Here is a 24,665-nt window from a genome sequence, read left to right on the forward strand (position 1 = left end):
GCTATTAGAAACAATGATATGTTTCAGAGAATTTAAGACATTGTACAAAATCAAAAAGAACAGTCAAAAACCTAATAAACTACAAAAGGAAAACTACTTAAAGTATGGACAAACAAAACAGACCAGGTATTTATGTGTAATTACATCAGCACATAAGAGGAAAGGTAAAAATCAGAAGCTAAAGAAAGTTATGAGAGGCCCTGGCCAGGTAGCTCAGTTGGTTTGAGTGTCTTCCCAATACACCACGGTTGCAAGTTCAATCCTGTTCAGGGCACATAAAAGTAACAACCAATGAATACATAAATAGGTGGAACAACAAATCAATGTTTCACTCCGTAAAAATAAATAAATAAAAACAAAAAAATAAAGAAAGTTATGAGAAATGAAGGCAATAATTACCAGAAGAGTAAGAAAATAAACTAGAAGAATCCTTATGCTTTAAATGGATTGGGGACATGGAGACAGGCAAAAAAGGTTTAACTATTTGGTATCATGTTTATGCTACACCACAATATCCAGCATCTGAGAACTTTAATAAGTTTGTTCCAATGTCTTAACTCCTTAAATTATATAACATAGCATAAACGTTTGTGTTTTTATATCACAATGTCCATGCCACAATGTACTTGATTTTCGGGACAACAGAACAGAAGATCATTCACTGCATTTGGTATCTGTATACAGAATCACCTGTTCCACCTTCTGCCATCTCCACACCTAGCCCTGCAGCTCCATCACCCTTTCCCATGGACAGAAGCCTCTTTACTGGTCTCCCTGCTCCCTGAGATGAATCCTTCTACAATCTAACCTCAAAGAAACAACTAAAGCGATTCTTTTAAAACACAAGTCAGACCACATCACAACTTCTCAAAACCCCAAACTGGCTCCGATCTTACTCCCAGAAATGTCCTCTCAGCAGTCTGCAAACAAGAGGGTGCACATTCTGGCTTTGGCTATTTCTCTGACTTAATATCCTACTCCTCCCTCAACTGCTCACTCCATCACCAGCCCACTGGTGCCCTTACAAGTTTCTCCAAAATCCAAATATTTTCCACATCAGGGCCCACGATGTGCTAGCTGCTCCCTCCACCTAAGGGAGTCTTATCACTCTGTCCCTCCATTCCTTCTTCTCAACTGCCACCTATGCTTTCTCTGAACACTGAATACAAAACAGCAAATACAAAGACACACTCTTTCCTGACATTCTCTAGTCCCTCTCCTATTTAATTTTCCTCCACAGCATTTATTACTTCCTGACATATATTTACTTGTCCACTTCTTGACTGCCTTACCCACTTAAATATAAGCTTATTGTTTAGTTTTTATTCATTGCTCCAGTGCCTAGAACATGTCTATAAGTACTAAATAAATATATGTAGAATTCATACATTAGCCTTAAATTAAAATTTCAAATAATCTTTTCAATTATGGGAATAAGATAGTAAACAGTAAAAGCTGTAAACAGGAAAATCTGATATACTTTCCTACTTCTTCCATTCTCCTTACTGATTTGGTTTTACAGTGAATATAAAAAGAAAGTGAGTGTTCCCCCTATCATATTTTTCTTTTTTTCCCACTTAACCACAAATTATGAGCTTCCAGGTTCTCAACTTCCTTATTTGTTAAACAACAGGAACTAGCCTATGGTAATCAGCTTCTAAAGATCTAGTTTCCTAAAATCGGACTTGAAGCAAAGTTTATATGAATTTTTAATAAACTATCATAGCATTTCTGGGTACTGAGAATAAACCAACATTGTATATGTATATATAAATTACACATATGTACATCCTACCTATAATCTGAGGTACTAAATTTAGCTTCTTTTCATAATGCAAATGACACTGGGCCTTCCATTTTATGTTTCTCCGCTCGTACACTCTTTAAAGTCTGATATGCACAGTAACCACTTCTCTGAAAGAGCTTTCTGACTTCACCTAGGCAAAATGCAGATAAACCTGAAAAAAATACAAATCCTCAAAAATGAAACAAATGTCACAAATATGCCACACTAAACCTTTATATACTTTACTCAAAAGAGGATCCTTCCCACTACCAATAGTATGACAACTCAAGTTTTGACTCCCATCTCCTAGCCTTGACAGATACCATGAAAAATTTAAAATTTACAGCTGTCCAATGAATAAACCGGATATAGTCATGTTGATGATTCCACATTTATATTACCCCCAAGAACAGGAAAGAAAGCTATTCTACGATATTAAAGTATCAGGACAGTGGTTAACCCTGGGCAGAGGCCAGCAGTAATTGTAAGAAGGCATAAGGGACTTCCTCGAGGAGGAAGGCAATATTATGTTTCTTAATCTGAATGCTGGTAATATGAGACTATTCACCTTGTGAAAAACAGGTGAGCTATATACTGATTTTGTGCCCTTGTCTATACTGTTAAATGAAAAGCTTCTGAAGAAATAAATATTACAGCAGCTCAAAGTCATGAAGATAAGGTTGAAAAGCTCCAGACAAGTCAGCAGTACTAAACAATACCTGTGTTTTCACATGTGCACTAACAGTAACACTGCACCTGTCAAACCACACTCAGTAGAAGGCAGGAAAAGAAGTAACAAATTTCAAAGATAATCTGCTTCCAAAATATCTGCAATAAAACATTTATAATCCAAGGAGTTAATCTGTGATTATTCAAGAGTCAAAAGAATACTCGTTAAAGTTGGGTGGGAGTCCTATTGGTAGAATCCCATCTCTACCACTTGACAGCTGTGTGAACTTGTACTTAACCCCTCAGCCAAGGGCTCCATTATGTCACCTGTAAAACAGAGATCTATTCATGAGATCTGCTGCAAGCATAAAATGTTATTCTGTGTAAAATATTTAGAACAGTACCTGAAACACAGTAAGTACTCAATAAATGTTGGCTCTTAGTTCACATGGGACACAACCTCCCAAGGACGCTCAATAAACTGGGTGTTTCTACCATAGCCAACTCATAGGTGGGCACTAAATGCCACAGAGAGCCCCTTTTAAAAATAGTTTGTAGAGTATTTTTTATATAAAGCAAGGCCATTAACTATTAGCTTTCTTTATATTTGAATTTCCCTAAGCAGGTGCTGTAGCAGCAATAAATCACACTCCAATCCCATTCTGGGCCTTTTTAATTCTTTATTACACATATCTTTAAAAATTAAATAACCCCTTACAGAACTGCAGAATCATAGGAAGAAACTACAGGCATTTAAAATAGTAACAGCTAACACTATAAGAGTTATTATGTGGCCAATACTGTGCTAAACATCTTTCTTGTATTGATGCTATTTATTGTTGACAATACCCTATTAAGTAGGCATATTCTTGCTCACCCTGACTAAAATGGCACAAGTCCATTTTACTTCAGAGCCCATTTTATTTCATTTATCTCCTTCACCTTCTTCTCTCACAACTAACTCTTTAAACAGACACAGACGTGTTCACTTAAAATTAAAAAGGCCTTCCAATTGTAACAAGAGACAAAGGAGGATCCAGCAATTCCATCTCTGGGTATTTATCCAAAGAAACCCAAAACTAAACAGAAAAGATATACATCCATATGTTTATTGCCGCATCATTTACAATAGTCCAGCTATAGAAGCCTCTCAATAGATGAATGGATAAAGGAGTGGTGCAGGTATACAAGAATAGGACTCAACTGTTAAAAACAATAGAAAGGAATGAAATTTTGCTATCTGCAATAACATCAATGAACCTATAGGGTATTGTGCTAAATGAAATAAGTCAGATAGAGAAAGACAAACGCCAGATGGTTTCATTTCTATGTGGAATCTAAAAAAATAAATAAATAAACCAAAACAGAAACAGATTCATAGATACAGAGAACATTTTGACAACTGCTACATGGGAGGGCTTTAGAAGGATAGGGAAAAATAGTGAAAGGATTCAGAAGTACAAATTGGTAGTTACAAAATAGTCACAGAGATATAAAGTACAGCACAGGGAATACAGTCAGTAACACTGTAATAACTATGTATGATATTAGATGGGTACTAGATTTATCAGGGTAATCACTTTGTCTAACCATGGGATTGTACACATGAAACTAATATAATGTACATCTACTGTAATTTTAAAATAAAAATATTTTTAAATAATAAAAACTAAAAAGGACTTTCAAACTCAGAGGCAAGCTAATAAATTACTTGAGATGAATAATAAATAGCTATTCAGGAATTATTAATTCAGGCAAAACTCCAAGTAGTGTTGTGATTTGGAGACAAAGGCAATGGGTATTTATGAGAAAGGGAAGGGAAACAATCATGTCAATGCAAGGCATTTCTATGGATGCAGAAAACCTAGCAGGCGACATGAATTCTAAACAACACTTTCAGGTTTTCATCCAGCAGTGATCTTGTTTCTTTGTAAAGCCCTTTGAGAAACCAGGTTGCTTAGGCCCAGTCCCAGGGTCACTTTGCTCAGTTCTAGAGTCCCAAAGGTTTGGGACATAAACCCTCCAAAGCAGCTCCTCTGGCATGGCAGCTGTAACTTCCATTTTACAGTGGCTCCATGTGTTACTGTTTGCGTTTATCACGATGTTTTGTAGTTATACCTGCTCTCCCTCCCTAGATCATAAATTCCTCAGGTCCCCATTTCCATATCTGGCAGAGTATGGCACACAGAAAGGGGCCCAGCAATGTTCGCCAGGAACGGAGTTATTACAGAGAAGAGAAACTGCAACTCACAGTCCTGACCACCTTGGAGTGAATTCTGGAGCAAGCACCTTCTTTTCCACAGGAACATAAAGAATAGGCACCTAATCCCATTAGTTTAGTCCCATCTTGGTGTGCAGAGAGTTAATCCATTTGCTGAGAGTTAATCTAGGTGACAATTTAATAATCCTGTTGCTAATAACCTTTCTGAGAATGAGATAAATGTTGAGGATCCATTTGATGGGCCTCTAATATGAAATTAACTTTAAAGTTTAAAGTGCTTAACAAAGCACTTTAAAAGTGCTTTGTGCCCTGGCTGGTGTAGCTCAGTGGATTGAGTGCGGGCCTGCGAATCAGAGGATCTCGGTTCGATTCCCAGTCAGGGCACATGCCTGGGTTGCAGGCCGGTTCCCTGCGGGCCAACTCCCAGCAGGGGGCGCACGAAAGGCAACCATACATTGATGTTTTCCTCTCCTTCCCCTCTAAAGATAAATAAATAAATAAAATCTTAAAAAATAAAATAAAATTGCTTTGTGTGTTTATTGAAAGGGGAAGTAAGGAAACTACTCTTATACGTGGTCACCAAAAAAAAGTATTTCTGAATATACAAAGCCAAAAACTAAAATCGGCCATGTAAGAATCTGATGAGGAACGAAGGAACAATCAAGACATAGGGAACCTCAAGTGCAAAGACTCAGAAACTGAGGAAGAGTTTAACATATTCTAGCAGCAGAAAGGAAAGGAAGTTGAGTGGGCAAGGTGGGTTGGATTGGTAAAAAAGAGAAACCTGGAGAGGCAGACAGGGACCAGACCATGCAGAGATGTGCAGACCAGGGTAAGAAGTTTCTATTTTACCATAATTACACTGGTAAGCCACTGAAAGGGGAAGGTAATGAATGATCTTATGTACATTTTTACAAGCTTCTGAAAGAACTGAACGTAGAAGGTCAAGAGCGATAGGATAACAAGAAGTAGGAAGCTATTGCAGGATCCCAGTAAGAGGTAAGCCTGAACTAGTCTGATGGCAATGGAAATAGAGAAAAGTAGAAAAACTCAAAATACATGTGGGTGGTCAGAGTCCATAGTGTTTACTAACAGATGGTCAGGATGTGGGTAATGAGGACCAGAACAATCAAGTACAGCTCCTAAGCATCTGGCTGAATCATTACTTACAAAACTAAAACTTGGTGTGTTTCCAAAAACAGACAAACAGTTAAGTATATTATGAAGTATCTATCAGATGGAACATTACTAATATTTGTGGAAGATTTGCATCCCTTACTATCTATGATATAATGGGCATGATACCTAAGTATGCAGTTCTCCAGTTTCACAAAATAATTACTCAATTCCTCAATTAAATACTACAATTAATACCTACTTCTCTGATTTATTGGGAGGATCAAACATGAACCTAGGAAAAACAATAATGAAGTGACTGTGATCAATAACTTAAAGCTGCCAGAAGGCATAGCAATGACTTTGCACCCCAAATAAAGAAGGTAGTCAATAAATGTTTCGTAGATAAACAGACAGGTGGATACAAGAAGTGGAGGAGTGGGAATTTAAGCCCAGGTCGTCTCACTCAATCTCTACAAAACTATACACTCTTCACTAGAGGTGAGCAATGAAAATTAAAAACTGTAAGAACCATTAGATTGTGAAATCATATAAGAACTATGGAATCCTCATTAAAGACTGTTTGGTACAAATTATACAATAATCCAAGGTCTAGAGGGTTTAGTATTATACACAGTCAAGTAGATTAACTAGATTAATTAGTAACTTCTGAATCACAACATAACTGAAAAGCTTACTGACCTTTCAGTAAGCACCTAACTTAAGTAAGGCTGATGAGTCAACCTGAATGCAATGCAAAGGGCACAAGTCTAAGAATTTAGTTAGTCCGAGGAAGGCTAGGCAGGGAGGACTCATCCATAGGAAATCAAGAACTACACAGGGAATACAGGTGAGCCAGGATAAAAGAAAACAATCTAAAATATGGAAGGAAAACAATGACAAAAACCAGGATTAGACAGAGTCTGAGAGATAAGCAAAGACCAAGAGAAGCCGTTATCTACCTCTGAGACAGGGTTAGGAAACCCTCCCACCCCTGGGACCCAGAAAAAGATCCACTGCTCCTAGAGGATAGGCGGAAGCAAAAGCCCACTACTTCGGGAGAGGGACAAGAAACCTTGTCCTGCAGCGAAACAAAGCAGTACACTACCACTGGGCAAAGAACAAGAAACTCTCTTTGGCCTAGGGTTTATCTCAAGTACAAAGCAGAGTTTGGCTGCCACTTGGGAGAAGGGGGACGCAGGACTTGGAAGGCCCATGGCCACAAGCCCAGCCTAAGACTGAGGGCAGATCAGAAGAACCAAGGCCTCCTCCACTCCCACCACAAGCTACACACACACACACACACACACACACACAGTCCTCTACAGTGTGAGCATAGTGCTGACAGTTGACAATGGAGCAGGAACACTACTCAGGACACACAAAAGTAACCACCACCACCACTGGGAAATTTCAAGTCCGTGGCTCAATGACGGTGACAACAGAGCCACACCTCGATCAACTAGAGACAGAACTGACTCACCTACGGTACTAATGATGGAACTGAGAGAAGAAGCGTATCCACTTCGGAACACAGACAATACTTACTTCAGCTTCAACTGTTTTATCATAATCAAAAATTTTAAGACACATTTTTTAAAAATTCACTGTCAAGATATAAAGCAAAGAATGGAACAAAACACAGAGATGACCCAAATGTTGAATTATCAGGCAGGGATGCTAAAATAACTATGATTAATATGTCAAAGGATCTAGAGAAAAAGATTAGTATATTAAACAACCTAAACAATATGTGTAAACAGATGGGGAATTTCAGCAGAGATATGGAAACTACAATACAAAGAGAGACAAATGGCAATAAAACTCTTAAAAAGATAATTTCAAAGTTGGAGAATTCCTCTGACAGGACTATCACTGAACTAAAAATAGGTCAACAGGAATTATCTAAACTGAAACAAAAAAGAAAAGGAAGGGAGCACACAATTGTGGGACAATGTCAAATCACCTAACATACACTTACTTGGAGTACCCAAGGGGGAAGAAAAATAAAAGAATGATGTTTTATTTTTCCAACTAAATCTGTTTGATATTTTCCAAAATTAAAGACAACAAAACATAGAGCCAAGGAGGTCAGAAAACTCCTAAAATTGTGAAGTTATCCTTGTCTTATATCAAATTAGTCAAAGCAAAGTTTTAGACAAAAGATATAGCTTTAAATAATTAACTACTGAAAAGTGAATGTTTGGCAGACATTGTAAAAATATTTTTTTGGCTATAAAAATAAAATGACATACAATTTACCATTTCTACATAAAAATGAACTAGAGGAAATGGATAAAACAGAAGACAAGGAGGTAAGAGATGTTTTAAAACCTGAACTGTAAAATATAACCCAATAAACACATATTACTTTCCTTCCAATAGCCACCAAATATGTACAGGCTATATTACTTTGACAAAATCAAATGTTAATTTTTAGCAAGTACATTCAAGTTGTGAGTTGTAAAAGCAATGACTGTATAAGAATTTATTAAGCCCTCTACGATAATTCTACTTTGTGAAAATTGTATTACAAATTTACTTATGGTTTATCATTTCTACTATGAAAATTGTGTCACGGTAGACTGGGGGAAAAAAAGGAATCAAGATATTGACAAGAATAAAGCATAGAAGAGCCAGACTTGAGACTTTTAAAATGCAATCTTGAGCCTTGACTGGTGTAGCTCAGTAGGCTGGGCATCGTCCTGCAAACCAAGAGGTCACCAGTTCAATTCCCAGTCAGGGCACATGCCTGGGTTGCAGGCCAGGTCCCCAGTGCACTGGACGCAAAGAATCGATCTTTCTCTCACACATCGATATTTCTCTCCTGTTCTTTCTTCCTCCCTCCCTCTTTCTCTAAAAATAAATAAAGAAAATCTTTTAAAAATAAAAATAAAATACAATCTTTAGTTAAAGGAAACCCAGATAAAGTCTATCTAACTTAAGTATTCCCATGTGTCTGAAAGCTAGGAAAGTGAACAAAACCAAGTTCAACATTCTCATGTCTCCTGACACAAGGTGCTTACAAGAAAAATTCAAGTTTTGCCAGTACCCCGTGAACTGCACAAGATGTCTGCGCCATAGTAGCAGAGATATTCAAAGACTTTTTAAATAAATTTACCCAAAGCTTTTGCTATTTTATTCACTCAAGTTAAACAACATATCTGAAACCACTGTGGACCCTAAGAAGTATGAATCAACAATTCTAGGTTAAAAAAAAAGATATCTAACTTTTTGATGGACTGAATACTAAGTAGCATACTAATATGCTTCTTAGTGTACATCCCATCTACTATAATCTAAAATGGGTTTTCAAGCATTTCATAAGCTACAGAAGGAAATTCTGGACCCTTCCTTATAAAAGGATAATAAATGAAATTTAAATTTTCTGAATTACTAACTCAAAACATGCAAATGATTTTTCACTATGGTATTTTTTTTAGAAAATATAAATTATTAATAAAGACTTTCAAGAGCTTATTGATCCTCATTTCACAGACTATTTTTTTCCATAAGATCTTAATTCTTCAACATTGAATTCTACTAGGGTAAGATTCTTCTGGAAAATCTTCACAATGATTGGAAAGAAATTATCTATAAATATATACCACGCTTTGCTCTGGTATTTGTATTTAACCCCAAACAGTTCTTGTTTATCTGGGAATCTTGAAAAGGTGAGGACAAAAGAATACTTATTTATTTAATTAACTTTGAATTCCTAAGCAGTCTATTCTCATACTGTTTCATTGTAAGTTAGAGGCCCTAGAATATCATAACAATTTTTTACTCCTTTACCAATCTAGAATATGAAGATGAAAAACAGTCCTAATTATGTATAGTTCAATATTCAAAAAAAATTTTAAGGCTTCAAAATATAAATCTAAACTTATAGTACACTATAAAAATTGATAATTTTATAAACAAGTTTAAACAATTTATCATAGATTTTCAACACACATTGGACTAAATTCGGAGCACTGACACATTTGCATATTTCTGACATTTCAAAATAAGTCCCATAAAGAAATATTATATAGCATATGGCAAAAATAAGAACTAGGAGTTAATAGATTCAAGTTCTAATTCTAGGTCAATTATATTACATTAAAGTTGGTTTGAAAATACATGTATTTATATATACTTTGTATATGACTCAAAGAAATTTGAGACTTCTGTAACTGATTAAATGAGTAAAAAGATTATTAAATCAGCTTCAATTACAAAGAAGTCTGGTAACTAGTGAACACTGGGATCAGTGGCAATCACAAAATGAGGAAGTTGTCGATTTGTTCAAAGATCTCATACTGTATGTAGTAAAACCATAACTGCACAACAAATAACCAGAGCATTAAAAGTAAAATCATAACAGAGATTTAATTTGAAAACTAATATTTCTTCAGCACCTAAAAAGTGTCAAGCAGTAGCCATCCAAACATTTGTTCAATAAATATATTCCCCAACTAAGTAGCACAACAAAATTATCATAGTCCATGCTTAATACCTACTGACTTTGCTATTCTTAAAGGTCCACACCAAGACACATCATAATTACAATGCCAAAGGTTAAAGAGAAAATCTTAAAAGCAGAAAGAGAAAAGCAGAAAGTCACCTACAAAGGAGTTCCCATAAGACTGTCAGCTGATTTCTCAAAAGAAATTTTTGCAGGCTAGAAGGGACTGGCAAGAAGTGTTCAAAGTGATGAAAGGCAAGGGCCTACAACCTAGATTACTCTATCCAGCAAAGCTATCATTTAGAATGGAAGGGCAGATAAAGTGCTCCCAAGACAAGGCAAAGCAAAAGGACTTCATCATAACCAAGACATTATTACACAAAATGTTAAAGGGACTTATTTAAGAAAAAGAAGATGATCAAAACTATGAACATTAAAAGGTGAACAAATTCACAACTATCAGCAACCGAATCTAAAAAAATAAAAATAAAAATAAGCAAACCACCAGAACAGAAACAGAATCCTAGGCATGGAGATCATCTGGAGTATTACCTGCTGGGAAGCAGAAGGGAAAGAATGGGGGAAAGAGTGCAGGGATTAAAAAACATAGATGGTAGGTACAAAATGAACAGGAGGAAGTTAAGAACAGTATAATAAATAGAGAAGCCAAAGGACTTATATGCACAACCCATAGACAAGAATTAAGGGGGAAGTATTGCTAGAGAGAAGGGGGTTACTGGGCAGAGGGGGGCAAAAGGGGAAAAATTGGGACAAATGTAATAGCACAATCAATAAAATATAATTTAAAATAAAAATAAAATGAAATAAATAATAAAAGTTTAGTAATGTAAGTAATACATAAGAAAGTACAAGGTGAGTTATAACATTCATGCCTCATCTAGCACAAATGATTTGATTCAGAACTAATATGGTAGCAATAAAAAAGAAAAGAATGGGGAAAGGGTCAAATGTAACTCCAAGAATATGCTTGGTTAGAAAAACAGTGGCACCATTAAAAGAAATACAAAGTAAAAATAAAAAGAAAGAAAAAAATAATGTTGGGCAGAAAAAGTGAATCAGGTTAAAAATGACACTTATTGACCATTTATTCCTTGCTAAGCACTTCAGGTACACTATTTTATTTAATCTTCGCAACAACCTGGTGAAGTGGTCATACTCTCATTTTACAAGTGAGGCAAAAGAGGTCAAGATAATTCCCCAAAGCTCACAAAGTCAATTTAATTTTGTCACTCCCTCCCTTCTTTCCTAAGAGAACCCCCATTTTTTCAAATATGGGGGAGCCATGTACTCAGGAAGGTGGACCCCCAGGCCCAGGAGAACGAAACCTGACTGTTTTAACATTTCCCTTCTCTGCCCTGGCTGCGTGGCTGCAGGTTCAATATCTGGGCAAGGTGCTTACGGGAGGCAACCAATCAATGTTTGTCACATCAATGTTTCTCTTTCTCTCTTACTCATTTATATCAGTTACAGAAGTCAATAAACATATCCTAGAGTAAGGATTAAAAACATAAACAAACATGGTCCTTCTCCAACAACCCAGTGCTGACCTATGAGAAGCACTCGTATGTTGAGAGCCCCTGGAAAAGACTTTCCTACCTGCATTACCATTGTGAAGATAACGAGGATCCTTGACGTCACCAATCTAAGAGCTGTCCTTAATTCCCCCCTTTCCTTCCCTCTGGTTTCCTAATCCATTAGCAAGCCAAATCAATTCTAATTTCAAAATATCTTGTTCACCTTTCCTCTTCTACAATCCTAGTCCAAACCATTACTCTCACTGGACTCCTAATAACTACCTTCCTAGGCAATCTCCTTGTAAACACTCTTCCTCCTTCCCAACAGTTCTTTCCCCAAACAGCAGCCAAAGAAATCATGGAGTTACTGGAACCCTTGTCCTCTGCTGGGAGAACTGTAAAAAAGTACAACTATCAAGGAAAAGAGCACGGAGGTCCCTCAAAAAGTAAAAAAATAGAACTACCTTATGATCCAGCAATCCTAACACTGAGTAATATATCCAAAAGAGTTGAGAGCAGAGTTTCAAAGCGGTATTTGTATACCTGTGTTCACAGCACCACTATTCACAACAGCCAAGAGGTAAAAACCAACCCAAGTGTCCATCCACAGATGACTGGATATAAAAAAATGGGTTATACATACAATGAAATATTACTCAGCTTTGAGAAGTAAGGAAATCTTGTCACATGCCACAACAAGAATGAATTTTCAGGACATTCTGCTAAGTGAAGTAAGCTAGTCACAATAAAACTAACACTGTATGAGGTATCTCAAGTGGTCAAATTCACAGAAACAGAAAGTAGACCGGCGGTTACCGGGGGCTGGGAGGAGCTGTTTGATGGTACAGAGCTTCAGTTTTACAAGATGAAAGAGTTCTGGAGATCTGTTTTAAAACAATGTGAATATATATACTTAAGGCAACTGAACCAGACACTCAAAAACAATTAAGATTGTTTATGTTAAATTTTTATGTTGTGTTTTTTTAAGTAAATAATAACACCTTACCCCCCCCCCTTAAAATGTTTCAACTGCTTCCTATCAACCACTGAATAAAAACCCAAACAAGGTCTATGAGGCTTTGTAATATGTGGTCTTTTTTATTAGTCCTGTATGGAATGCTATTCCCTAACTCTTCACTAGCTGGGCTCCTTATTATCCTTCAGACGTAATCTTAAATGTGAACTGTGCAGAAGCCTTCCCTGACCTGCCTACCTAAATTAGTACAAGTGCCCATACCATCCACATTATTTATCTAATATCTCTTTTGTTCCTTGTTAGCATTTCTCACAAACTGAAATACCATTTTTTAATATCTTCCCAGCTGAAATACAAGTTCCATGTAAATGAGGACATCATCAGTCTTGATCATCATTGGGTGCCCAATAATTATTATATGTCTGGAATATACTTCACATTCAAATACTGAGTGATTTCACATTTTTTAAGAACTACTCCAAGCATGTTATTAAATATATACAAATATATATACAGATCTTTAAAAGACTATAACTGACATACAGCTGTTACCTCTAGTTGTTGAGTTACATGCATTTTCTCCTTCATATTTTTAGCATGTTCTTTTTCTATAATAAACTTTTCTATAATAAACCTTTAATCTCAGAAACTAAAGGCCTTTTAACTGATATTTTAACTGTAAAGTGCTTTAAATATTATAATTATATAAAGTAAAGGTACAAAATGACATAAGCTAATAATGCAACTAACTTTTTAAAAATACCGTATTACTTACTCCTCAACCTCACTGTATAAATGCAGTTTCACTTTTCTACAAAGGTTTAGGTAATCTCAGATCATTAATGACGATTCAGGTCACAGAAGTGACTAAAACTGCATCTTCATACTTTTTACAATGCAATATATAACATCTTTATTAACTCTCAATACGTCACAGCATATCAATACAAGTATCCTGCATCTACATCTACAGATTTTTAAAAAGTCAACAATAAATTGAAAACTTACACTTGCCAGACTCTGTGCTAAAGCACTTTACATAGATTAACTCATTCACTCTTCAAACTCACTTCAGAGATAAGGAAATTTAGGCACTAATAAATTAAATTACCTATCCAAAATTACAAAGCCATTGTCAGGCAGGGATTCAAGTCCAGGAAATCCTGCTCAAGTCCAGAGGCTATGCTCTTATAATCACACTGTAGAAAAGTGGGAACAGACTTATGGCCCAGAAAACTTTCCATACAGAATGCTATGCTTCTTAAAAATTATATTCCATCCTTAAGAAATACTCATGGGGTGGGGGAGAAGCACAAATAGTAATTTTCCACTTATTCATACCATTTTTAAAAAAATCAGCTATCTTAAACTCCAGAGATTATATAATTTAAATGATTCTTTAAGATTTTAGAATATTTAATGGCAAAATTTAAAAAATGAAAAACTGGTTATTTACCAATGATAAGTGAAGATGGAACTCATGAGTGTCTTCAGACAAAAAAAATCTAGAATTTAACATTAATAGGAATGTTTAATTCTGCTACTTCTCCAGCTCATTTCCTAATTCAGCTCCAGTTACAACCTGTGCTTTATTATAAAAAATCTTGGCACTGAAGAATTTTAAAGGTATGAACTATTTGAGAAAAATACTAAATCTCCATTATATATGGGAACCTATATGGGGATGCTAATAACCTCACAAGGATTCTATAAGAGTTAAATGAGATAAAATATACAAATGCCTGGCATAAATTTGAAAACCACATGCAAATATAAATGCTGGTACCCTACAACCAGGCTAACCATGACTCTGCTTTATTTGGTAATTCACAATCTCCACCTAGCCATGTCGAATGCCGATGCCTTTGATAAATGCCACTCCCAAGCATCCTCTGCTCATACTGTTCTACTTTTCCCTGACAAACTTACACATTTCAGTGAATATCGCTACACTGGGAAAAAACCTCTTCATTGGTAACCCACCTCTTCACATCAAAGTTAAGAACTCCATCTTTGTAATTCTATTCAATATAGCACACACCATTATGTCCTTATACTCACATCACAATGTATCATCACATCACCTTTTAAGTGGGGTTGGTTATCTCTTCTTGGAATACAAGGCAGGGTCAATAACTTAGTGATCTTGAAATTCCAAACACCCAACTTGGTGACCAGCACAAAATAGTTACTGAAGTTTTTTGTTTACTTGGTTTTTGTTTGTTTGTTAATGACTAATAAAAGTGATACCAAAAAAGGGAACAAAAACTACATTTATTTATATTATGCCTTGTTCCAAAGAAGGGAGAAGAGAGGTTTATTTTTAATACTGCAAATATATAACAAGAAACATGTAATAAATGTTCTAATAGATATTTTTAATAAATGCAGAAATGCTACTGTAGGTAAGCTACCACAATGGTTCATTTTAAAAAGCAAATATGATATTTATACTTTTTTTAGATTATGCAACCTACTCTCAGGTAATTTTCAAGTTTATATTGTTCTTACAAAGATAAAAATGGTTAATTTCACATCTTTATATTCCCAATTCCTTACATCATGTCTGGCACAAAACAGTCACATAGTGGTGCTTAAAATTATATGCACGCACACACACAGGTTCACCAAATTCTGATTTTTGCACTTCAGATTATACTCTATAGTTCTTTTGGGAATTCATTCTGACAAGCCTAGAAGCAAACACTGGATGCCTATCAGAGGGTATATTTTTAAAAGCAAATTCAAAAAATAGCAAATGGTGACAAAGTAGATTTTTTAATTTATACAAGAGTAACTTAGTTTTTTTTTAAATACAGAAGAAATATCAAGGACTAACACAGCCTGAACATGCGTGACAAAGTAGAGAAAACTGGTGAAGATGATACACAGTAGGGAAACAGGAAAAATTACACCACTGTCATTAACGACAAAGTTAGAGGCTTACTGCTGGAGAATAGTAATAAAAAAGAGGGATTAAGATGATCTATTATTCAAAATTATGTATTTTTTAGAAGAAAAGAAAAACAGTAGTGGAAAGAAAACATGAAAACATGAGTACAATAACATGGACCTGTGAAATGTACGGTGTGTTGAATAGCAGGTGAAAAATTTCAAATAAAGGTTTAAAAAACCATTTTTCTCACTGAGAATCATTTTTAAAGCTACTGCAAATCATTTCCATTACTCTAGGGGTTTGTGATGAGGTAGTTTAACATTTTTAGTTACATAAATATGGCATTCACTTCAAGTATTTTTAAAATTAAAACCCCAGTATTTAATTCAGTAAAAAGGTTTCTGAGGTGTTTCAGTTCCCTATAATGGCAAGTTCAGGAAGATCAAAGAGAGAGTCGGATGAAGAAAGTGAAAACAACTAGAGGAAAAAGAGTAAGTTACACAGAGGCCAAGATCCATAAGCACACAAAAAGACAAGTTCACTTGCAAGTAACACTGGGACAGTCACAGGCAACTTGGGTTCTGGGATGAATGTCAAAGCAAACTGTTCTTCCACTCTGTGGCTCCCTAGTCCTGGAGAGAGAGGGGATGTAGAGGAGGGTGGGGTACCACCAATATCTCAAGAAAACCCTGAGTAAGCCAATATTAAAAATTCTAAAACTCATTTTAGTACTAATCCTAAAGCTGTTTCACTTTAGACAATACGGCTGAGGAAGCCTAAAAGAAAGGAAATTACTCTCAGGTCACGCCAAATGAAATAAAGCCAAAAGTCAAATCAATCATTGGCTTGGGGTTCCCTATCCCCAATTTAGAACTTTCCTAGTAATGAAGTTCCCTGAGGAGGAAATGTTCAGCTAGACTTAAAGGAACACCAGACTGAGAGAACCACCCTTAAAATCAGCAACAATGAAACCAGTCCAAGACAATAGTTACTGAAGGCAGGATTAGAAAGCGACAAGAAGGATTAAATATCTAATACCTACTAATACAAAGATGTCGAAGGATAAGGAAAAGAGCAAATCATTAAACCATCTACAGATCAAGCTTAAAATTCACACAATGAAATTCAAAAGTTTATTTTGAAACAAATAATACACCAGTACCCTGACACACTGTCATTCAAAGAGGGGGTTGGGGAAGCTTAACTCTGGTACATTACAACATTAGTTAAATGAGGAAATTGTTATTCTTTTGAGGAAACTGGTAAGGGATAAATGTATTTGTAAATATGGAACTCTACAAAGTTCTATATAAAGAATTTTGCAAATCAACATAAGTCCAATTATACACACAAAAATAATTTTTATATTAAACAGTCACATTTGAAATAAAAGACAAAAGTGTTTCTTCTTGCATATTTTCAAGGACTTATACCAATTTAGTCAGTCTACAAACTCTAAGTGTATAAAATTAAAAGTAACTTTCATTCCTTAAACTTCCTATAGTCAGATTCCTTTCTAATCTACAGATAAAATTTTAGTTTCCTCTAAACATTTTCATAGCCAGTGCATAATTTAAACTCTCCGAACCTCTACTTCTATATAACCTCCTAACTGGCCTTTTTTTTACATCTCTATGATCTCTTCATTTCTATTTACCCAGATCTTTCTTAAACACAGAGGTCATGACACTCCCATGTTCAAAAACCACAGTACTTCTCAACCCTGACAGGATAATAGATTTAGAACTAGAAGTTTATGAATAAAACCCTCTGAAATGTCGAAATACCTTTTCAAGCCTTTTGTTTGCATTGTAATTTTTTAAAGATTTTATTTATTTATCCTTAGAGGGGAAGGGAAGGAGAGAGGGAGAGAAATATCAATGTATGGTTGCCTCTCATGCGTCCCCTGCTGGGAACTGGCCTGCAACCCAGGCATGTGCCCTGACTGGGAATCAAACCGCAATCCTTTGATTTGCAGGCCCGCACTCCATCCACTGAGTTATACCAGCCAGGGCTGCACTGTAATTTTTCTGTGGCTTTCCATACTCTTCAGCACTGGGCTGAGTATCCCACTTTTAGATGTGTTAACATTTCAATACACAGGAAATAAACCTGGAGATATTAAAGCCATCAATTTTGTAGTTCCACTTACAAATTCACTGGTTGCTTCTTGTATGTGCCCTGCCAGGGATGGAACCCATAACCCTGGCATACTGGGATGATGCTCTAACCAACTGAGCTACCTGGCCAGGGCACTCCTTATTTCCGGCATATGCACTCCTTAGTTCCAGCATATGCTTCCCTCCTAAAAAGCCTTTTCACTCATTTCCACAAGAAGTCCTATGTATACATCAAGGTAGAGCTCAAATGCTACCCTCTCCCAAAGACCCTCTCCCAAAGGCTCCTAACAGCCTGCCTTTCCCCCAAATTTTGTAGTCCATTATGGTACTAATCAGTCTGTCTCATTATTATGTTTAATTGTATGCAGAAGGATACATACGACATACCAGTTAAGAATCAAAGCTTTGGAATCATAGAAACTCAGGTCACCATCTGACTCTGATATTTACTAAGTGTGACTTTGAGCAGGTTACTTAAGAATCATCCTGCGTTGGTTTCCTCGTCTCTTTTATGAAGATAGCTGCTATCTAACAGCTGAATAAATATTACCTATTATTCCCAATAGGCAGACCCATGTCTTACTCATTTGTGTATTCTTTTATGTAGTAGTCTGCATGTACTTAGTAATTTCTTGATTGATGAAATCTGATCAATTCAGAATTAATCTCCTAGGCAAATCTTAATAAGGTCCAAATTCTAGCAAATACCAAAAATGGCTCAATTATCATATTACTAGCTGTTAATTTTAACTTTACTTTAACCAGTTTATATGTTAGCTACAATATACATAAATGCAGATGCCAAACTATCATTCTAAAACTGTTCTACACTGCATTATCATCAGGAGTAAGCCTATATCCAAAATAACTGACAGAGCTACTTAAAAGTCCTAATTAATCTAAAAACATTAGCAAGTATCCAAAACAAGCATTTAGCAAATTAAAGAATTTCCATGTGGATCCTCCTCTTGTTCAAGTCACACTAAATTCTGAACCCACTTTTCTACTGGCCCCTGAGTTATTCCTGTGCCAGGGGACCCCCACCAAAAGCAAATCAGTTCTGCCATGGTACTCTCAAGACGACTCTCAAAGGCTTCGATGTTTCCAGACCAAGATTACTACTAATTCTTAAATGTTCATAATAGACTAGATCAAAACGATGAGTAGATTATTTAATCCCCAGCAAAACAAAAACAAACAAGCAAACAAAAACACCGACAGCAAAGGCCCAAAGACTGATGAAGGGACTGATACTGACAACAGGGAAGGAAAAAGAGGATACAGCAGGAAACCTAGCCATCCACAGGCAGCTCTGGGAAATCATAAACTAAATTCAGGAAGAGCAACTTCACAAGAGGGAGAAAAACCATTTGACTAGTACTATACGAACTACACTGAGTTCAACTATTGTCACACTCTAAACATTAACAAATATATTCATTGTAATATATTCCTCAACCCAACATATATCAACTGCACTCAAAAAACTATTAATAAAAAAATGACAACATTTGCTGAGTAAATGTTATCAGGGTGCAACATGAGATCTTTAAAAGTGATGCTTAAAGTTTTTCCAGGGACAATCATGCCCATGTGAGATATGTTCATCTAAATTAATGAACCCCCTGGACACAGATGCGCTCAGTACCAGTGAGTAAAGTGGCTCTTTTTAACTGCTTTCCAACGAAGAAAAATTATTTTTAATTTTTATTGAAATTTTAGTACTTCCAAAAGACATGTTTTAAAATGCTTTTAAAATTAGTGAAATTATAATTGATATAAAGCTTTTATTAGGAACTAAAGAAGGTTGCATCTGTTCATTTAAAAAATGGTAGAAATATTTCCAAAGTTAAAATGTTTTACAAAATTATGAAACAAGTGACACCATAGAATTTTTAATTTAAATTATTCTGTATATTTTGCAATAATGAAGGTTCTGTTCTGTATATGCAATATATTTGTGTATTTGTGTGTGTACATATTCATTGTCCTTTCAGAAACTTCTCAGGGACCATACTGAATAAGATCAATCTTAGGATTAATCTGGTCCTCCCAACTAGGATCAACTCAATGACTCTAAATCTGTTAAGCAAAAAAAGAAAAGAAAAAAATACATAGTAACGTTTTAAGTTATTAAAGTACTACTTTGCCAACACAATCAACAAGCTCTCAGTCACCAATTCCTTATCTGCTTTAAATTTCAATTATTTTCCAAGAAAGAGTCCTAATGCATATAATGCAAGCCCTTACTACACCGTATTATAAATACTGGTTTCACCTTATCAAAATATTTGTACACTGAATCTTGAAAAGGTAATATAAAAGAGAAAAGGAAATTAAACATTCATTATGACAACAGTTCTGTTTATTTTGATGATCTGTCATAGTCTCTATAAGAACATTTGCTTGCTCAAAACTTGCAATAGATGACTGAAGGCAATTTAGTCTTAAAACACACTAAATGTCTAAAATAAAATGCTTGTGAAGTGTAACTTCAGGGAAAGAATGTTTTCTAAATCTTATTAGTAAGAGGCAAACTCTAATGAAGTTTATAAAGGTCGGTATTAAAAATACCAACCAGCAGAGGAAGAGAGAAGCTAAAAGTGATTTTGTCTGTCACTTTCAGAACTATTCAGGATAATCACAGCTAAATGACAACTTTACCATGCAGATAGAACAATTCTCTCAGAATTCTTTCAATAATTTTTTAATTTCAAAATTCACATGAAGCTTAGTTTTATTACTGATGCTCTCTACTTTGTTTCTATCCATTAACAATGGAATGCCTAAGTTCAGTCTCGGGGTTGGCTTCCTGAAGTGTGCAACAGCAATAATTGTGTTCTGGGTCTAGCACAACATTTTATCAATGGAAACCATAAAAGAAAGCCCTATTCATACAATCAGAAGAACAGGAAGGAACCCTACACAGACCATACAGTTCGAAGAAATTTTTAATATGCTCTCACTTTATCATACATGTTCAATCTACCTTTTCCCAGATACCCATGCTATTAACTGTATCTACATAAACTTACTAAACTGACCACAATTTAACCTGTACATCACGTAGTTTGATTACCTTAAACTTTAAATGGACATATTTAATTTACTAAAAACCTATATTCTACCAAAAAGAAGAACAAGGACATCAGAAATAAATTCTGGAGTTAATATCATTTTAGTAAACTGATTTTAAAGCACTGCAGCACAAAGTCAGACTTCTTATCCAATAACAATCAGCCTTCCTTTTTTACAATGTCCAAATGTCTCAGAAATTTAACTATTCAAAAGGAAGGATTATAAAGGTTATTACAATAAAATTCCTTTTGAAGTCATTTTCTTGATATAACCTACATAGTATACAGTATATACTGTTAGTGGTTAATAAATACTGTTTTCTGAATCATGTGCCCTTCTACCAACTACATGTTGATAAACACTTTAGCCAATATTTTTAATCTAACTTTTCTGCTCAAGAAACCAAGAGCTGCACTCCAGCTCAAAGGTTTCTACTCCCTCCCTCCTCCTGCACAAGGCATTAAACCTTTACCTTGTATTTTATCGAGCTACTTTCCTAACAACCACTATTCTTCACCACATTTTTATTTGGAGAACAAAAAGTATTCAAGAATAAGACTCTCAAACCTATCCTCTCACTCACACTTAATCATTCTGTAATCATTTTATCCAAATTACCCAGTGATAGGTTTGATGTTTCAAGTTCCATTCAAAGGGGTTTGAGATGTTTCAGGATGGAGTAAGTTAAATATTCTGATCATGACGTTTTCTACAACCCCCAAAGAGCTGGTGAAGTTTACCAAGGCCCTCCTCTCTAGCATAGTAAACATCCTGTCAGAGAAGAGCTGCTTTGCGCTCAGGAATATAGCTCCCGAACACTTCCAGAGCAGCTGTTAGCAACTTTCAGATGCCTGCTGGACTATCACTTCGGTTTGGTTAACAATGTACCATCTTGTTCTGTTTTTTCCTTTTTGGTCTAGCAATTCATGTAGAAAACCTACAGATTACTTTTAAAAATAAAGTACAAAAGATAAACATTAGGTCCACTACTTCTACAAAAGAAATCATTTTAAGATCCTTACATCATTACTTAATCCACAATACATTAGTTGTACATGACACTGGAAGGCTTGAAAAAGATACAGTTTTCTACCTAAACTTACCAAACATATTTTCAACTTTTCAATAATTCGAGAACGTTCTGTATTAAAAAGGTGCTGGTGCAGTCTATCAGAACTGTGCTGCTCAAAAACAAGCCTCAAATATCCTGCATTGGTAGATTTTAGGTACGTTTCTTGTTACCTGCTGAGCTTTCCGCACCCTTCGTCACCCACTGATGCTCCCACCAGCAAATAAATACTTTCCATCATTTCGAGAGCGGCCTTTCTCCCACCACTCAAAAAATACACATCAGACTTAGAGGTTTCCTCATACTAATGCGGAACCACTAATACCACTAGGTATTAAGGCTCTCAAAGAATATTTTAGCAACCTCCCTTGGGACACTGTGCTCAGCAGGGCTTTGAACCTGAAAACTCGCTGCCAGCTGCCTTTGCAAAAGCAGCATCAGAGGCCGACTCAATACCGCATTGCCGCTGCTGACTTTTTCTAGCAGCTTAAAAAAAAAAAAAAAAAAAAAACAGCCCAATACCCTGCAGACCCTGCTGGCTCTTCTGCAGCACAGAAGAGAACCTCCGCATAGCTCAGCGTAGAACACTGGAGAGCTCGACTAAAGGGCGGAGAGGCGAGCGCCGTCGAGAGGCTCTGTCGAAAGTGGGGTGCCGGGGGGGGGGGGCGGGTAATGGGAAGGCGTCCGGAATGAGGGGACCGCGACAAAGCGGCGGTCAGTACGCTGAGCGCCCGGCTCGGCATCGCTCCACCGGTCGCGGCCTTCGAGTAGCGGGCGCCTGGCTTGGGCAGGAGCCACTCCCGAGGCTGGGGGTCCCGCAGAGGTCCATAGAGCCCCACCCGCCGCCCCCTACTCGGCTCTCACCTGTCACGAGCGCCGGGCTCTCGCCCGCCGCCGAAGTGGGAGAGGAGGGGGCCGCCGCGGCAGAGCCCGACGCCCGCCTCCCACGGAGGTTCCTGGGCACCACATCGCATCCGTCCGCCGAGCCGGCAATCAGCAGCCCGAGCAGCAGCAGCGCAGCCCAATGCCGCCGCAGCAGCCAGCCCGCGGTCAGACCCGGCGTCGTGGCGGGATGAGGACGAGGAGGAGGAGCGGGGAGAAATCGCGCCGGTGCCCCGGCCGCCCGCCGCTCGCTCGCTCCGCGAGGCGCTGCCGCCTGCAACTCTTCAGGCGGCCTCGGACGCGAGCTCCTGCCGGACGCCAGCCTGGTTCCCTCGGCACCGGCAGCGTCCGGAGCCCGGGTCCCAGCTGCGTTCATTGGTTCCGGTTATTAAAAAAAAAAAAGTGAAGAGCACAGAGGTAGAGCGTCTTCGGCCGCGCGCGACACCCGCGCTGCTGCAGCAATGAAACTGGGATTAGCTGCTCTGGCGCCTGCAAACACAAGCACCGGAGCCCGAGCCGCGGCCGCCGCGGCGCATCCCCTCCGCCCCCTCCGCCCCGCGCCTGTCGTAGTACCACCGTCTGCCCCGTCGCCTCCACCCCTCACACACTCGCTCGCATACCAATCCCCCGCCTCCTTCAGTCCCTCCTCCGCGCAGGCGCGGCACTGCCGCACTGCGCCTGCGTGGCGTCTTAGCCCCGCCTCCGAGGGCGTTCCCGGGAGGACAGGAGGGCCGCGGAGCTGTTTCTAGTTACTTAGCTGAGCTGCAAAGCTGGCGAAGTGGGAGGGAGCACGGGCGTGCCACCTACCCTCTTCACGCCCACCACGATTGCAGGGGGAGCACGGGCACTGAGGAGACGGCTGGAATAGCACGGACATACCACATCGTTTGGGCGATTTATAGCCCTGTAGACCGCAGCAAAAATAATTGCTTGGGTGGGGGGGGGACCTCGTAATTGGAAACAGCTATAAAATATAATTTCAATAAAGGTAGGGCTTCCAGGAGGCTAGCAATGCAGAAGTGGAAGTTAGTTTAGACTAGCGTTTTATTTATACGTCAAACACTTAAAACGCTTGCCACTGTGCGGCGCTTTACAAGTTTACAAATTATAATTTACGGTTCCGTGGTGTTATCCTTAGCAAATCCATTTACAACTCAGGAAACTGAGGCCCAGAAATGTTAAATAATTTGCAACATACACTCACAACTAATTAATGGGAGACAGATTTAGCACCACTAAATGGAAATGTTGAAAGAAATTTGCTCTAGCCTCTAGCTCCCCTATATTCAAACAGTACCTGAATTCATCACCTCTCTAGCCCCTCTCCCCCTACTCGTCGTCACCCCATGGAGTCTTTGCTGTCAGCTGAATACTTCTGCAGAAGAAAAGTGGTTCAGCCTTGACTTGCCTTCACCTACCTCGAATAAAGCACCATTGTGGAAGTGTCATGCACAGTTCAGAGAAGAATCAAGAGTTTCTTTGAGGCTAGTCAGTCTATCAACGATTATTTCTTGACAGACTTCTTGGGGACATGATGTTCGGGTGGCAATTCTTTATAGGGCAACAGGGAGATTATGTTTCCCCTGCTAAGAGGCACAGCAATTAGGTCACACCTCTGCTGAATGTCCACCAAAAAGGGCATAATTCTGCTAGAGAACCGAGAAAATAACAAATAATGTCTCCAGAAGACATCATTTCACTCATTTAATATTTACTGAGTGCCTAGTATGTATGTTACAGGTAGGTTACTGACTTGTGAGGATTCAACAGGGTAGAAAAGAGACACTTGAAAAAGTCATTTAAGTCAGAACTCATGGATAAAAGAGAGAACATAGTCCCTGTCTGAGGAATCTTACCTTGCTTAGGA

At 37.5% G+C, this 24,665-nt stretch overlaps 1 protein-coding gene across 2 annotated transcripts in view; it reads right to left on the bottom strand.

The window, feature by feature from the left end:
• The window catches only part of STIM2 (stromal interaction molecule 2), a 130,812-nt gene extending 107,414 nt beyond the window's left edge, over positions 1-23,398 (bottom strand). The window contains exon 1 of one of the 2 annotated variants that reach the window (XM_037044705.1): positions 22,781-23,395. In XM_037044705.1, coding sequence (XP_036900600.1) covers positions 22,781-23,174 — 394 coding nt within the window. In that variant the 5' untranslated portion in view covers positions 23,175-23,395. Of the gene's footprint in view, positions 1-22,780 lie in introns of both variants that reach the window. The other variant, XM_037044710.1, reaches the window with a different exon arrangement.
• Between the last annotated feature and the right edge of the window lie 1,267 nt (positions 23,399-24,665).

Source organism: Sturnira hondurensis, unplaced genomic scaffold (assembly GCF_014824575.4).
Source record: "Sturnira hondurensis isolate 20B ecotype Veracruz unplaced genomic scaffold, ASM1482457v3 Scaffold0000780, whole genome shotgun sequence".
Classification (NCBI taxonomy): domain Eukaryota; kingdom Metazoa; phylum Chordata; class Mammalia; order Chiroptera; family Phyllostomidae; genus Sturnira; species Sturnira hondurensis.